This window comes from Gekko japonicus, unplaced genomic scaffold (assembly GCF_001447785.1).
Source record: "Gekko japonicus isolate JY-2015 unplaced genomic scaffold, Gekko_japonicus_V1.1 scaffold2963, whole genome shotgun sequence".
NCBI lineage: Eukaryota > Metazoa > Chordata > Lepidosauria > Squamata > Gekkonidae > Gekko > Gekko japonicus.
In genome coordinates, this window is record NW_015168745.1 from 153,875 (window position 1) to 170,739 (window position 16,865).

General features: G+C 47.0%; 1 protein-coding gene across 1 annotated transcript in view; it reads right to left on the bottom strand.

Annotated features, from left to right (window-relative positions):
- Window positions 1–751: 751 nt before the first annotated feature.
- Window positions 752–16,865, bottom strand: part of WDFY3 (WD repeat and FYVE domain containing 3) — a 36,071-nt gene continuing 19,957 nt past the window's right edge. The window contains exons 12-19 of the mRNA XM_015415624.1: window positions 16,554–16,712; window positions 15,546–15,725; window positions 12,973–13,155; window positions 9,788–9,884; window positions 8,598–8,918; window positions 4,648–4,759; window positions 3,200–3,397; window positions 752–2,439 (exon numbers count right to left, since the gene is read on the bottom strand). Coding sequence (XP_015271110.1) covers window positions 2,319–2,439; window positions 3,200–3,397; window positions 4,648–4,759; window positions 8,598–8,918; window positions 9,788–9,884; window positions 12,973–13,155; window positions 15,546–15,725; window positions 16,554–16,712 — 1,371 coding nt within the window. The 3' untranslated portion in view covers window positions 752–2,318. The remainder of the gene's footprint in view (window positions 2,440–3,199; window positions 3,398–4,647; window positions 4,760–8,597; window positions 8,919–9,787; window positions 9,885–12,972; window positions 13,156–15,545; window positions 15,726–16,553; window positions 16,713–16,865) is intronic.

Genomic DNA, 16,865 nt, shown 5'->3' on the forward strand with positions numbered 1-16,865 from the left:
GAAGAGCGGCAAATGTCAGAAGTGTAGAATAACACTGGTACGTGGTGTCCATGAGGTGAACACTCGCTCAGGAAAAAAAAAAACTTTTTACAAAAGAGAGAACGCCGTAAACATCGACACATCCTGCCTTCTTCTAATGACCCAGCATTAGTTGCATTGCCCTCCCGTGCTAAGAATTTCATTTGGAATAATAAAAACTGGATTATTTCTTTCCCCCTTCAAGTTAAAGAGACCGACGTCTGGGTTAAACTAAGTGAATTTATTGAAGAAATGGAAATGCCGTGGACTGGGGAGCTTTCTGACAATTTCAAACACAACCGTCTGTCACGGCTGTTAAAAAGACACCATTCTCAAAATACATTGTTAACCTTCTAATCAGTGCGTGAATCTCTCTTACAAGGAAGATTAAGTGGACCCAAATGCCAATGAGACGTGTCAGAAGCCGGGTGGGGGCGGGGCGGAAGGCTCCCCTTTTCCCTGTGCAAGATGCGCAGACCACTGCAAAGGCTCCTGCTGTTTTCCCTCAAAGTGGTACCAATCCCAATTCCCCTCTGTTTAACCTCCCAGGGACATACATGTCCCTTCGGTTTCACTTCCCAGTGGACAGTGGCTTTGGTGACCTTTCTCTTCCTGCAGTGAGTCTCCTGTGGACCGTGACTAACGAATTCTCAAGACCCATGCATCTCGTCACCCATTTACAGAATACACGACCTTTGCCGGTGACCTTTCTCTTCCTGCAGTGAGCCTCCTGTGGACCGTGACTAACGAATACCTCAAGACCCATGCATCTCCTCACCCATTTACAGAATACACGACCTTTGCACCGGACAAAAGAAGCCACAACTCCTTTTGAAAACCTCATGTCCGTGGGCTGAGCTGGATGCACGAGGTTCCCTCTCGGTCTATGAGTAGAGGCATCTCTTGCACTGAGAAAAAGAATCACTTTAAACGAAGAAGCATAGATGTTAGATCTTAAATGCCAACCTGCAAGACAGAGCATCTTTAATGACAGTCAATGTTCCCAAAGTCAATGCTGTGCCAGTGAATGGTGGGCAGTTCGGCGAAGGCTGCAGGGAAGAAGCAAGCCTCATCGAACTGCGTGGAAAATGGGCCATCGGTCTCTCAATATTCCCATTCATTGGGGGGGCGGGGAGGGGCTGTGCACCAGAAATGTGAATCATGCCTAGAATTAGCATTATCCAGTTGTTAAGAGCAAGGACTGCAAGGTGTTCCTGCAGCCAATACCTAAGAGAGAAAAATACGGCAGGTATTGCAACTGTTTCATTTTCTTCTCCAGTGTGCGCGCATGGGGGGGAGGGGGCGGTGGTGACGAAGAGTTTCTCATGCAAGCCATCTACTGCTATCTAGGGTCAGCAACACCCGGGCTGGCTGATTGCTGCAGTGGTGAAGAATGAGTCCGTCAGCAGGGTCTGCTCTGTATAAAAAGAGACCTTATTAAATACGAAGACAGAGGCGCTGGAGAGCTTCAGTATAAAAAGTAATGCCACCCAAGAGGGTCCTTGTTATCTTACAGTTGAGAATAAACTATCCCAAGTCCTATTGTCCCCACCCCACGAGAAAACAGGTTGGTTTTTGTCCTTTTTAAAATTTCCCTTTTCTATCTGAAGAGCCTGGTTTAAATTAAGGTTAACGCAAGTAACTGAAAAGACAAACATGCAGCCGGGATTGGGGAAAAAAGGAAAAATCAAACCAAAAACAATAATGCCTCTTGATGTTTCCCCCCCTTGTTTTTATAAAAAAGAATTTCATATTTAAGTAGATAGAGGAGCTAAAGTATAGTGGTTGGTCTGAAGTCCCATGTAACAGGCAGTTAAGTCCGTATTTAGATAAAAAGGCCATTATATCTATTTACAGTATCCACAGTTTGCTTGTAGAGAAGGCAGATTTACAACTATTTTCTAAAAAGCTGCCTCCTTCCGGCAACACCAATAAGGTGACTAGCTCTACGAAACCAAGACAGAAGAAGAGATGGGGAAGAGGAATGGGCGTGTCTTCCTTGGAGCTGTGCCGGCCGGGGAGAGGGGGCCTTGGGAGCTCAGCCGCGGATGCCATCGCCCGCTTGCCTCCCCGCTGCCACTCACAGACCGTGTGGGTCTTTCCATCCCCATCTCTGGCCAACAGACGCTTGAAGTCAATGATCCCTTTTTTCTCTTGCGGTGCTTCAGCACGCGAGTCGAAAGATGAAGCGTGCGAAGGGCCAGCACTGCAGTTCCCTTCTGAATGTGCTACTCGTTCCTGCCGCCAAGTCGCTGAGTTCTCGAGGCCCCTTGGCCCGCGTGTCGTGCCTCTCCGCGCTGCTAATTCCAGGACCCCTCGTCAGGGCCTCGCTCGTGCTGCAGGTTGTAGTAACAGTTCTGGCACACCCGCACCGGGGAGGAGATTTTCAGACGCTTGATTTCAGACTGGAAGCGACTGCACCTGAAGAGAGGAACGTGAAAAGTGTTCAAGGCTGGGGGTGGGGTTTTTTGCATGCACTCATTTGATCAGAGCCAGACTGCAACTTGCTCGGGGGCGGGGGGTGGGGCTTCCTGATGACACCAGGGCGGGACTAGTGAGCAGGCAGCCCACTGAACTCAACCAGGGAAAAGCCACCACTGGCACTGAAATGCAATTTCTACCCCAGCCAGTGTTAGAGGGGCCAAACGACTGGCTTCTCACGTGTCAATCAAATGTTGGGAAGTAAAAGTGTTGGTCGGAGAAGTCATGAGGGTCAAGATAGGTCGGTGTCCAGGGCTCCGCCAAACCACAGAGAAAGACGGCTTTGGGAAGAGCCCGAACAGCAGTGATCAAGCCGGTGCATTTCAGGATGACCAGAGTGTGAGTGAAGCGGTAGTTTGCTGCTATCCATCAACTGGCATTCACCTTTACAGATTAAATGCTGTTCAAACAACTAATCACGTTTCCTAACTGAATGTCGGAGGCAGCCAGAGCTTCTGGGAACCATGCCACTATTCTGGCCCATTTCCACGTGCGATTGTGAATGTCAGCATGCACTCACTCACTCACCTAGGATTAGAGAATTGCACTGAATGGGTGAAGTGGGGGAGAAGGAGGGGAAGAGAGAAGACGCCTGACTGCTGCTGACACAAATGAAGGGCCCCCATATTGGCCGCTCTTACAAAGACACGAGCGGCCAGCTCAGTAATAAACCCACAGGAGAGCAAAAACTCTGTCTTACTTCTGACAGAAGAGCTGCCCGCAGTTCCTGCAATGGTGACGCCTTTCAGTGAGAGAGAACCGCACAGAGCAGCTGGAGCAACTGTCTCCTCCCTCGTCTTTCACCCAGTGGTCGGCGGCGGAACGGCCGGGTTGGTCGCTCACGGACCAGCTGAACACTCGGCCTCTGCTGTCGCCTACGAGAATCCTGCTGTGGTCTCTGCAAAAGACACGCACGTTACAGCACCTTCGGGTTAGTCTTATGGCTGGCAAGGAGCGTATTAGCAGCTGAAGGGATTCCCAAGGTTAAAAGAAACCAGCTCCCCCATTTCACTTAAAACACTAGGATATAAAGGCTTGGTCAAACCAGCTCAACGCGGCTGCCTGCTGAAGCTTTCTCCTTCCGGCGCTTGCCCACCAAATGCCTCTTGGATGCTCACCAGCAGAACCATTCCTGCGACTGCCCCTTTGCCCCCCCCCATATAGTATCCCAGAAGCATACCTACACAATCCCCTCCAAATGAAATGGGTCTTGTGAGCCATCATGCCCAGACCTATTAACTACAGAGAGTGTGTCCAATCAATTTAAATTTATTTGTAACTGGTGGCCAATGTTCCTGATTGCATCACAAGAATGGATTAAAAAGAGAAGAAGAAGAGATTGGATTTGTACCCCGCCCTTCACTACCCAAAGGTGTCTCAGAGCAGCTTACAAACTTCCTTTCCCTTCCCTTCCCCACAACAAACACCCTGTGAGGTAAAAGAAGAAGAAGAAGAGATTGTATTTATACCCCGCCCTTCACTACCCAAAGGTGTCTCAGAGCGGCTTACAAACTCCTTTCCCTTGCCTTCCCCACAACAGACACCCTTGTGAGGTAGAAGAAGAAGAAGAAGAGATTGTATTTATACCCCGCCCTTCACTACCCAAAGGTGTCTCAGAGTGGCTTACAAACTCCTTTCCCTTCCCCTCCCCACAACAGACACCCCGTGAGGCAGGTGGGGCTGAGAGAGCTCTGAGAGAACTGCCATTGAGAGAACAGCTCTGAGAGAACTTATGACTGACCCAAGGTCACACCAGCAGCTGCATGTGGAGGAGTGGGGAATCAAACCTGGTTCTCCCACATTAGAATCTGCGCACTTAACCACTACACCAAACTTTGAAGTCAGCCTGTGCTTTTTTGGGGGGTAGGGGGAGGAGCTGTGTCTCGGTGGTAGAACACCTGCTTTGCACGCAGCTGGTTCCAGGTTCAATCCCCGGCACCAGCAGTTAAAGTGTCCAGTGGCAGGTGATGTGAGACCTCTGCCCGAGACTGAGGACAGCGGCTGCCAGCCTGAGTACACAATACTGACTGCGACAGATCAAGGGTCTGGTACAGTACAAGGCAGCTTCATGTGTATTCTGATGCCTCAATCACTGGTGCTGCATTCTTTTGAGGACGCACACGGACAGACAGAGAGCCATTCACTCACTTGGAAATGCCTAGTGCTGTGATCTCCGCAGGATGCGCATTGTCCTTGCGATCAAAGGCGGTGTGCATAGTTAGCTTGCTCCTGAATACTAGTTGACGCTCCCACCTGTAGCCTATGAAACAAAAAAGGACGGCGTTAGCATGTGAGGATCCACAGTGGACAAGGCCATCAACTATTGATTCTGTCAGAAACTGCTGCGAAGGCAGTTCGGCGTGTTGGGAGGAGACAAGAAGCCTGGTCTGCAGGTAGCACAGAAGCGACAGTCCTTGTTCGAACCTCCAGGTGGCCGACAGAAAGATAAGGAACCTGAGACGGGGGCCTAAACGCCGAAGGATGCTCCAGTGCAAACAAAACAGAAAGGAAACTTGATGACACTGATGGAGAAGGGTTCCCAGTTCCTATAGCTTCCCCTAGTATGTATTGAACAATCAGTTGTCTATGGGAAGTGGGTCGAAGGCATACCTCTCAACAAAACCACACCACTGACTCTCCTTTCAAGTCTGCAGACAGGTTGATCTCCTCTCTCCTGACCGTCTCTAACACCATCTCAACATGCACGTTTGAGGGTGAGAATCGGTTCTAAATGTAACATGTTGAATATAAATGTGTGTGAGGCAGTGGGTTCTGAAGATAAACATTTTTATTTCCTCCTATGAGATATGCAATAGTTCTCCCTTCTGCATTTTTGTCACATTATCTATTTGCCAAAAGTAGTAGTGAGTACACAGAAATGGCGAAAATCTTGTTGATAATTATGGCTGGGAGAGGACGGAGAGCGCCGGAGAAAAAACTGGTGACTGGAAATAACATACCAAGGACTCCCTCCCAGAACCAGGAAGCATCTACAGACATCTCTTCGTTGTTAGCAAATGCACTGCGCCCTCTAATGGATCAGATGACTACTCTGAACACCAAACTGGATAATGTGCAGAAACAGTTAAAGCAGATGGACAAGGGAACCACAGCAACCGAGAAAACGTTGAAAAAGATGGAAAAACAGACTGTGAGTATTAATAAAAGAGTGGACGAAGCAGAGAAGATCCTCGGATAAAACCCAACTAATACAGCTCCAGCTGGAAAGATCCATGTATGTTCTACGTTTCCATGGAATAAATGAGGATAAAAATGAGGACTTAAAGGAACTCTTGGCGGTTGCCTTGGCCCCACTAATGGATTACAAACAAGAAGACTTAATTAAGGAAATGGATGTGGCGTACAGGACTTATCCAGATTTTATAAAGAAAAATAAACTCCCAGGGGAAATCTACTTAAAATTCACGAAACGATCAACCAGAGAACTGGTGCTAAAGTCAACAATGGGGAAATCCTTAAAAATCAAGAATGAAGAGATAAAAAATTTGAAAGACATCCCATTTGAAGTAAGAAAACGGAGGAAACTACACAGAATGCTTACCCTTTCCCTGCAAAAAAAGGGAACACACTATAGATGGCTATTCCCAGAAGGGTTGAGTTTTAATTACCAGGATAAAAAATATAAAATTGGCTCTGTTCCAAAAGTGGAAATATTTATGGATCAAATGTTTAATGTAAAAAAGAAGCAGAAGGAAAAGAATTTAAAACCGGATGTGGAGGAGGAAGAAGAAGAGGAGGAGTGACTAAAGCATGAGTGCTAAGGGCAGTAATTGTGCCAAGCTAATAACTTTATATCTTTATAATCGAACTAATCTCTGTATAACCTGTTTTTGTTGTTGTTCAGTCGCACAGTCGAGTCCGACTCTTTGCGACCCCATGGACCAGATCCTGCCAGGCCCTCCTGTCTTCCGCCGTCCTCTGAAGTTGGCTCAATTTCATGTTCGTTGCATCGATGACACTGTCTAACCATCTCATCCTTTGCCGTCCCCGTCTTCTTTGACCTTCAATCTAGTTACAGACCAGCACGGCTACCCTCTGAAACTCTTTGCCCTCTTGGCCAAGCACACACGTTTGGCTACCCAGCAGTGTTCCCTCTAAGCTGAGTTAGTGTGAGCTAGCTCTTAGTTTAACCTGTACCAATAAGTTAAAAAAATCTATTTTTTGAGCTTTTCAGATCGTGATTTGTATTACCACCCTATCCCCATATCCAGTAGGAGATTTAGAATAGAATGGTAGCTTTCCTTCCCCTATCCAGTAGATTGTATGTTTCTAGATCTCCCTGACCCATTTCCCATAGTAATAGTGATAGGGCATTAGTATTCCTTTCCCCATTCCATATATGTAGTGTGTAGAAAATGCAAAAATAAAAAAAAATCCCCTTTGGGGGGTCAAAAATAATAATAATTCAAACACACTCAAAAAAAAAAAGAAATGGCGAAAATATGCAGTACTGAATATGCAGCAACGGTGAAATTAATAATTCAGTTGAAGGTTAAAGGAAGAACTTTTAAAATTCAATCAAGTTTCTGGCCTCAGGGTAAACTTTACAAAATCTAATGTGCTATGTTGTAATATTCCCCCTACAATTCAATTCTCATACTTTAAACATGCTATTAGTATATAAAAGTTTCAGATACCTTGCAATGCTCCCTCTAAGATGTGGAGTTTTGTGAGCAAAAATTCTACTTTGTGAGTTACCGGCATTAAAATTGTGAGCGAGCCATTTGGTGACTGCATACATTCATTTGCTCTGGAGCTATCTTTCCTGAGTGTGTGAGCCGGAGGCTAAAAAACTGAGAGCTAGCTCACACTAACTCAACTTAGAGGGAACACTGCTGGGTACCCAAACGTGTGTGCTTGGCCAAGAGGGCAAAGAGTTTCAGAGGGTAGCCGAGCTGGTCTGTAGCAGAACAGCCAGATTTAAGTCCAGGAGCACCTTAGAGACTAGTAAGATTTTGAGGGGAGGAGCTTTCATGAGTCGAAGCTCCCTTCATCAGATACAAGAGATGACAAAGGGAGCCTTGACTCTCGAAAGCTTACACTAGGGGGTGTGTATTCAGGTCAACCGGAACCGAAAACATACTCGAAAAACACCTTATCGGTATTTTGGAGGTATATTTCGGCATCCCAAATGTATCCATGTTTTCCCAGGAAAACCACCAAAAAATCCTCAAAAAATCCCAGATACATGCAGGAATTACCAGTAGATCCAAAAACAGAGGAGAGGTGGGGGCAGATTGCTCCCGCCTCTCAGCTGTTTGTTGGGCTTCTAATCGCAGTCCTTTTAAAGTTTAAAGGGACTACAGAACACAGCCCGAGGATCGGGCTCAGCTGGGCCCAGTGGGGGAGGACCAAACCCCGCCGGATCGGCTTGGGGCTGGCTTCTTCTGCAGCCTGCTTTAAACCATGCTGCAGGAGAAGCCATCCCAGCCAGAATCTGTGTGCCTCAGGGAGCGATCTCCCAGAGATACGCCTATCCTGGGTCTGGCTCCTTCCGCAGCATGGTGCTGCAGGAGAAGCTGTCCCAGCCAGGATCTGCGTGCCTCAGGAAGTGAAGTCCCCACGGCACACAGATCCTGGAGCTGGCTTCTGCAGCGTGGTTTAAACTAGGCTGCAGGAGAATGTTTTCCTTCTTGGGTCTATTGGACCCCCAAATTTTCAGGATTTCTGAAAAATCCCAGATCCATACCAGTATGGGGATCTGGGATTTTTCAGAAATACCAAATTCCGGGAAGGGGGGGTGTGTGTGCAACAGACACAAACTGAAAAATACCAAATTTTTAAAAATTGCACACCCCAAAAATCTTGTTCGTCTCTAAGGTGCTACTGGACTTGAATCGAGCAGTGCAAACAGTAGCTCTCTGGAGTATTTCCAGGTCCGGGAAACTGGGCAGCTCCCCTCCCACCATGGTCCCGGCTGCAATTGCCTCAATTAATCTGGAATAAAAATATCCAGGGAGAGCTTCAGCCAGGAAAGTGCTACCCAGTCCTGCACTCTGCCATATCCAGCATCCCCAAATCCTGCGACAGCACAGACCACAAGGGATACTTTGCAAAGAGGGATTTCCCTGCCGTACCTGGCTTGAGCTTGCTGTAATGCCCTTGATTCGGATGCGGGTGGTTAGCCTGAGGGTGGGGGTATCCCTTCGCCTGCCCATCGGAGTAGTTCACGAAGATGAAACCGTCCTTCTCGTCCAAACTGAGCTGGTCTGACCAGCGCCTCGAGTCATCAGAGCTGCTGTCCGCCGCCCACGCCGCCGCCGCCCGGCTTGAGGCCGCCCGAGGCCTGTGGCTGGCGCTGCCCAGTTGGTTCTGGCCCTCCAGCAGCTTGGTGTCCTGGCTGAGGCCCTGATCTTCTGCTTCAGAATCACTGCTCTCCTCATCCTGGGCTTCCTGCCCTATTAGACACAGTGCAAAAAAACGACCCCGGTTGACGTCCTGCCCAACAGCACGACAGCTTTGCCGTAAAACAAACACAGCCATATTCACACAATCCATGTCTGGTGGAGGGAGTAGTTACCCATGTTAATTTCATAGCCGCTTGATGTAGCAACTGGAGAACAAGACAAGGCTAACAGCCACCCTCGTGTTCATCTAAGCCGGTCTATTAAGGAGAAGCGTGTCTTCAGAAATAAGGCCGACGAGTAGTGCGTTCAAAGATATGGCCAGGCTTTCCCCTGTTGCTTTGTGACCAAGGGTGTGTTTGGAAGCCCTCTAAGCAAATCAGCCAGCTACTGCAGGCTGACAAAGCCACACAGTGGCTCCTTGAAGATGGGAGTGATTCTGTCACTTGAACCGCTGGAGGAAGACTGAAAAACATTGCTCTGGATTCACACATGACTGGACTTTAACACCACTGTGTGAAAGCCAAGAGTGCAAATCCTCTCATCATGCCCCTGGGTTGCTTTCTCTATCTCAGCTCTGGGCTCTCCCTACACTCGCAAGGGAAAATTACGCCCGTTTATTTCCTGCTAGACTGCAGCACCTTAGTGCACGATCTAGCAGGCAAGGACTGTTCTCAATCCTTCACTTCTCAAGGAAACAAGAGGTGAAAGCCGACAGTTAATGCCTGGAGGCCCTGAAGAGGCAAGGCCCTTCAAAGTCTCCTTCACCTCCCTCTTTCAGAGGTTCCAGACCTTCAACACATAACACAGTTCATTTCCCCCCCACCTATATTCCAAACATGCATCACAAGAGCAAATATTTCACACTTGCAGCAATTCATAGTTGGAAAGATGCAGGGGCAACAAACTAACATCATAATTACCTATTTGTGTTTCTGGACATTCTTCCTGTACCTCAAGTACCTCCACGGGTTCAGGAGCTGGTGTTTCTGGGACCTGCAGGAACTCCATCCGCCAGAACTAGGTAAATCAGATCAAAATGTGGTGAGCACAGCTGGACTTTGGCACACATTCACGTTTCATTTGATGCTGAAGGACTTTTGTTCGGTCCTGAACTTAAAGTCAGATATTTCTCGTCTTGCTTGCTCAAAAGCATACAGGATGCTGAAAGTTTACTCATTTAAGAATTTATGTACTGTACTTTCTACAACAAGGGACTCCAGTCCACAAGTTTCTGTCTCGTGTAAATGGTCTGCTGTTTATTATAATCAAAGTTTGTTTTAAATTACAGGCTGTATAATACAGAGAAGCTCTTACTTCCCCCAGAACAGTCAGCAGGTTAGCTTGTGCAAGAACATCTAGAACAACTTCAAGGTTCTAAAAATTACTGTGGGAGTTCATGGAGGTATTTCTTGGAAAACAGGTGGTTGCTGATGTAAACAATCCAAGATGATAGAAAAGGTGCTTCTCTCAATTTCTCCACTGTGATTTAATTGAACAATGGTAAGAAGAAGAAGAGGAGGAGGAGGAGACTGGATTTATACCCCGCCCTTCACTATCTGAAGGAGTCTCAGAGTGGCTTACAATCTCATTTCCCTTCCCCTCCCCAGAACAGACAACCTGTGAGGTAGGTGGGGCTGAGAGAGCTCTCTTGAGAATTGCCCTTGAGGGAACAGCTCTGAAACAACTTGTGTCTGACCCAAGGTCACACCAGCGGCTGCATGTGGAGGAGTGGGGAATCAAACCTGGTTCTCCCAGATTAGAGTGCGCACTCCTAACCACTACACCAAACTGGCTCAGCATAGGTTGTACATACTTTCTGCTAAAAAGAATGTTAGCCAATCAAAAATATTTGTAAATCAGTTCTCAAGTTGATAATTTCTGCAAACATGAATAATATTTCGACATGCAACCTGAAAGCCAACTCTCGTACTTGAATCCAAGATATACGCGGCTGGAAACTATGCACTCTTTTTGTCTGCAATAAAATCCTTTGACTAAGCTAACCCAGTTGTAGCTGTACATCTGCAGTCTCCATCTGTATAACTGTATTTCAAATGGGAGAAACCCATTCACTGAGTTGGGCAATCTGAAGATCTTGGACCGCCATCTTGGACCCTTCTCAAATTAACCTGGTAATAATCGGTGTCAATAACAGATATATTCTTAGCCATCAGAAATATCTTTATCCTGTCTTGCCAGATTCAAAGCAGTGAATTGTGAACGATCATTTGTAGACATTAAAAAAAACAGGGAATGAGTATAGTCAGTTTCACAGAGTAGCCATGCTTGTCTACAGTAAAATGTCCATGTCCAGTAGCATCTTAGAGACCAACAAGATTTTCAGGGTATAAGCTTTCAAGAGTCAAAGCTCCCTTCGCCAGGTGTCTGACAAAGGGAGTCTGATTCTAGAAAACTCATGCCCTGAAAATATTGTTGGTCTCTAAGGTGCTGCTGGTAGAGATCCGCACAAATGGGAAAATTCAGTTTGGTTTGTGGTTCATGGTGTGTCTGGTTCGCGAACCATGAACCGTCACAAAGTTTTTGGGGCTAAACAAACTTGTTTGATTTCTAAGGTTTGTGACTCAGCAGAATGCCCCCCGGGCATGTTAGAGACACCAAACTTGCAGGGGATCTCCGGCTGCCTCTCCTCTACCAGCCCGCCAAGTTTGGTGACGACTGGATTTATGCAGTCCAAGTTATGGCACCCCAAAGAAGGCACCCCCAGGAAAGTGCTTTCTGAGGAAGTGTCAGGTGGTCATTTTGACAGGCACAGGTTCAGGAGTGTATAGAACAGATCCTGTGTAAGCTACAGACATCAAAGTCGCAGGGGACCTCCCTTGGATACTCCTCTACATGCCCTCCGAGTTCCACCCCACCTGTTGCTTTGAAGTTTGGTAAATATTTAGACCGAGCGGAGACAATTCACGAACCACCACAAACAGTCTGAAATACCGGTTGAGCTGCCACAAACTTCACTTTGTGAACCACAAACTGGCCAAAATTCATCATGAACTTTAGTTTGTGAGCTGGTTCATGCCCATCCCTGGCTATTGGACTCAAATCGAACTGAGTATACAGGATCCAAAAAAGTATTCAAAGAGTTCCACTAGCCCAATCTGATACTTTCAGAAAAAGTTGTGTATTACTGGTACAGCCCAGATGCTCGTTTAACTCCCTCATATGCTATTTGAGAGAATTAGGCCTCTGTGTCATTTGGCAAGGGCTTCTCTGGCAATTTCAAAACACTAATTTGTTATTAAAACCAAATGGTCATTTTTCAAAACCACAGAGGAACACTTGAGAAATGCTTCATAAACCATTAAAAAGCAATTCAATCTAGTATTCAGAAGAAAAATATCTTTAACAGGAAACACACATGCAATCTCAGCAGCCCTCTAATGTACATTTAAATTCATCATAACCGTCATATTTACGGCTATTCCTGCCCATGAAGAGCTGGGCAAACTAACAACGCGTGAAAAATCCCATTACCATTTACCTTGACATTAATTCGGCAGTTAAAATAGTATTACATTCCTGACCCTGTTTGTCGTGTTTGCCCAGATTAAATGGGGTGGAACATTTTACCCACTTGTTTAGAGTCTGATCTTTGAAGCTACCTTAGTAGTAGTTACCCGAACAGAGAAGGAGCTACAATTTGGAATAAGTCCCTAGAAATTCTACACAAGGGATTTCATGAAACATTTTAAGAGGATAATGTAACACCAAGTATTATGGAGATTTGGTTGCCGGTTGACCTTATGCAAACTGTCCGCTAGGTGGGGAGGGGCCGTGGCTCAGCAATGGAGCATCTGCTTGGCGTGCAGAAGGTCCCTGGTTCAATCCCCGGCATCTCCAGGTAAAACACTCAGGCTGCAGGTGATGTGAGAGACTTCTGCCTGAGACCCTGGAGAGCTGCTGCCAGTCTGAGTAGACAATACTGATCTTGATGGAGTCCCAGGGGTCTGATTCAGCAGCTTCATGTGTTCCAGACCGGGGTGGGGTGGGGTTATGTCTCAAGTGGGAGGTGGTCATAGGAAAAGCTAGATAGAGAGAAATGCTGTCCCTTCCATACATTTATTTCAGCGTCACCACTGGTACTTACTCGGACCACCCCATCCGAATGCCCGGTCACAATAACGTTCTGAGTATCCCATTCGTTCATTTCCGACATGCAGCAGCACAGGATTTGTTGGCTGCGCCCGGTGAAAGTATTCACACTCACTATGGGATTGCCGTTAATGCTCCACACGTGGATGTAAGTGCCAGCACAGGATACAATATCCCCCTGGAAAAGGGGGGAAAAAAGTTCTAAGCACGACTGGATCTTAAAAGAAAATCCTCAGGCAAGAGCTAGGGCTATCCGACATAAGACCGTGTCATCGTTTGTTGTTCCAAGGGTGGGTGGGGGGTTTCCTGAAGAGAGGCAAAGCTGGGTTTGGCCAGCTCAAGAATCCAACTGACTCAAGACCCCGTCAGGTCTTGACTATGTCATCCAGCAGTTACATTCCAATTCAAGGCAAACTGAATGCTTTTCATATGTAGTTGTGATAACACGTGGAAGTCCAAACATCGTGCAGGTATGGTTGTGGCTTGGAGCAGGACATTGGGAAAAGCCAATGATCTGGCCCCGCCCATGTGACACTCCACCACTGATACACAGCCCTCTCCTAAAAGAACTCAATCCAAACAAGGGCAAAAGACTAGTGTCACAGAAGTCCCAAATATACAAATTCCACTAGTAGTAAACACCATCAAAGATTGCCAAAACAATATAGTAAACAATTATAAAGTTGGTGGTGTCACAACAACAACATTTATGCATACTGTAACTGTAATAAGGCATTAGATACAATATTTCCTTCTTTGAAGATAAGACATAAAGTCCATCTTCCAAATATCTAGAATGGGCGTCTTTGCAAAGGCTGTTTGGAATATGTTATCCAATGTTCCCTCTAAGCTGTGGAGTCTTCTGAGCAAAAAGTCTGCTTTGTGAGCTACCGGCATTAAAGTTGTGAGCAAACGATTTGGCTACTGCATAAATTAGTTTGCTCTGGAGCCGTCCTTCCTGAGCGAAGACAAAAATGTGTGAGCCAGAGGCTAAAAAACTGTGAGCTAGCTCACACCAACTCAGCTTAGAGGGAACACTGGTTATGACTATGTGGACTCCTCCTATCAAGTTACACTGAGTACATGGACTTTATGTCTTATCTTCAAAGGAGGAAGGCCCCAGTTTCAGTCCCTGGCATCCCCAGATAAAAGGATCAGGTAGCAGGTGATGATGTGAAAGACCCCCACCTGAAACCCTGGAGAGCCATAGCCAGAGTAAGACAATGCTGACCTTGATAGAACAAGGATCTGACTCAGCACCAGACAACTACTTCATGTATTCAAGCACTGTGGGATGAAGTTGTAGGGAAGCCGCTCCCCTGCCAATACGGTAACGTACGATAGAGCCTCTGTACTTTGCAGAATCAGGCTCCCTAGCTCTCACGCCATCACAAATCAGGAGCAAGAACAGCAAACAAGGCTTTCAGAAAGCCATTCACTGCCCAACTACTAATGCAAGATTTCTAGACACAGCCAGCAGACAGCTTTAGTCAATTGGTGGCAGTGGAAAGGCTGTTACATTGCAGCCAACTTACGGCAACCCTGTAGGGTTGTCAAGGCAAGAGACGAATGGAGATCTGCCACAGCCTGCCTCTGCATAGCGACCCTGAGATCTTCTGTGATGGTCTCACCAGGGCCAACCCTGCTTAGCTTCCGAGATCTGGCAACACGAGGCTGGCCACGGCCATCCAAGTCAGGGTTTTAATCAAGTCACCTATTACTTATTTTACAAAAGTGTATACCTCTCCTCTCCACCTAAGTGTTTACGAAGTGGCTTTCCTTGCTGTCAAAAGGCCAAGAGGGACTTTTCTGATGTTTTCTCATTTAATGACACATTGACAATGTATCATCTTAAAAAACCAACACTGGTCCCGGTCACACGGGCAGGAAAATGCGGGGGGGAAATGTGGCTGTTAGCCCCGGGGCTAAAAACCGCACGGTTGCTCGAGCAGACCTACCGATCGAGGTCCCGTGGAGGTCCCGTGGTAGGGGGGAGGTGCCCATCACTCCACAGTCCCGCGGCGGGGCAAAGAAGCGGGGCGCGGGGCAAACGGGGTTGGGGTTTTTTTTTAAAAAAAAAAAATCAAATGTGCACATGCTCCCTTGGGTGCTTGTGCGCATCCGTGGAGACTTTGGGAAAAAAACACCTTTTTCTGAGGGGACATGAGCGGGCGCCGGAACTACCACCAGAAACGTGATCAGACGCCCGCCCTTGCCCCACAGTTTCAGGAAACTAGTACCTCCGAGGTACTAGTTTTTTACCGCGCATCTTCCGCGGGAAGCCTCGGGTTCGCCACGGGAGCTCTACGCTTCCCAGATGTGGCGGTGAGATCGCGCCCAGAAAATCCGCCTATCTTCCGTCCCTCTAGCGTGCCTTATGTTCTGTGTGATCGCAGCCACTGAAGAGTTATATGTGGTGGTCCAACCCAGTAGGGAGAGGACGGTCTTGGGCACAACCAAATAAAGTCATTTTCTAAGCAGGATATCTTGTAAAAGAAGCAGCCAATGAAATCTTCCAGAAAGCCACATCTAGCAAGGATGCTTAGCCAGTGTACGTTGGGTTCATACCGTCAGTTCGTTAATGCAGAGTGCTGAAACTGGGGCCCGGTGACCTCGAAGCTGGGTGACGAAGGAAAGTTTATTCAAGTCCCAGATGATGCAGGTCCGGTCACGGGATCCGCTCACAATGATGTGATAGGCCAGTGAGGCCGTTAAACACGTGACTGTCTCTGTATGGCCCAGCAGCGCCTAAAAGGAAAGCAGAAGAGGATGCATGCCAAAACATTTGCAGATATAGACAGCAGATCTGCTTTGCTTATGAGAAATTGAAAGTAAAATGCGAACTGGGAGGGGACGGACATTATTACTTGCTTGTCACAGCAAGTTAAATATGGTTTCTGAGCAACACAGGGCTACGGAAAGAGAATATAGAGGTTGCAAACTCTGACTGTCAACGGGAATTTCCCAAGCAAACCTCACTGAACTGAACACAGAATGTGCATGGTGACTTTGACAACGAAGTAATCAGGAAAGGGTTTAGTTCAGGAAATTCAAAACAGGCCCCTTACCCAAGTACTTCCCTGACACTCACTTCTAGCCTAAAAAATCTCTACAGGGACATGTCGCGTGGTGCACAGCTTGCGTCGTCAGGTCAGCTCTCAGTCAAAGATCACACTTGCACCCTGCTGAAGTTTCACTGCAGTGAACCACACTGACACAGTTCTTTGTGGTAAACTATATACAGTGATTTTATTTACAGATACACAGCTCTCACGGACAAAGTGCTTTGCCAGACAATCAATGGAAGAAGAAGAACACAGTGTACAGACTATACACACCTATATACATAGACCAGCCAATCAGCTTGCTGCTGAGTCACCCTGATACAGCACAGCTATACACCAGCCAGACCCGGTTTGGTCTGGTTACCTGGACTGTCATTCTCTCTGACACCTGTCATTTAGATTGGCATGATCATATACATCACACATGTTGACTTCTTATGACATTTCAACAGGACAAGTGTTCATTTGGTTGGCTGGAAAGGTATCCAACTGGGTTGAAATAAATCCTTACCTGCTTAAGAGTGAGTGCTTTGGCTTTTTCCTTGGAAGTGCCCATTTCCCACACGCAGACGACTGTGCTGGTTCCCCCGGTAATGACCAGCTTGGGATTGGGGCAGATTGAACAGAGAACCTGGCCCCATTCCGAGAGGCATTCATAAACAATCACAGCCTAGAAAGTAAAAAAAAAAAGGTTGAACAAAGCCCGGGTCAACTAACCAAGTAACAACTAGTTCGACATCATTATGTCTGTCTCGGAAAGAACCAGTTTGGGGAAAGGCAGAAACTGCATGTGCCAAACCCCCCCCCCCCCAAGCCCCACCTG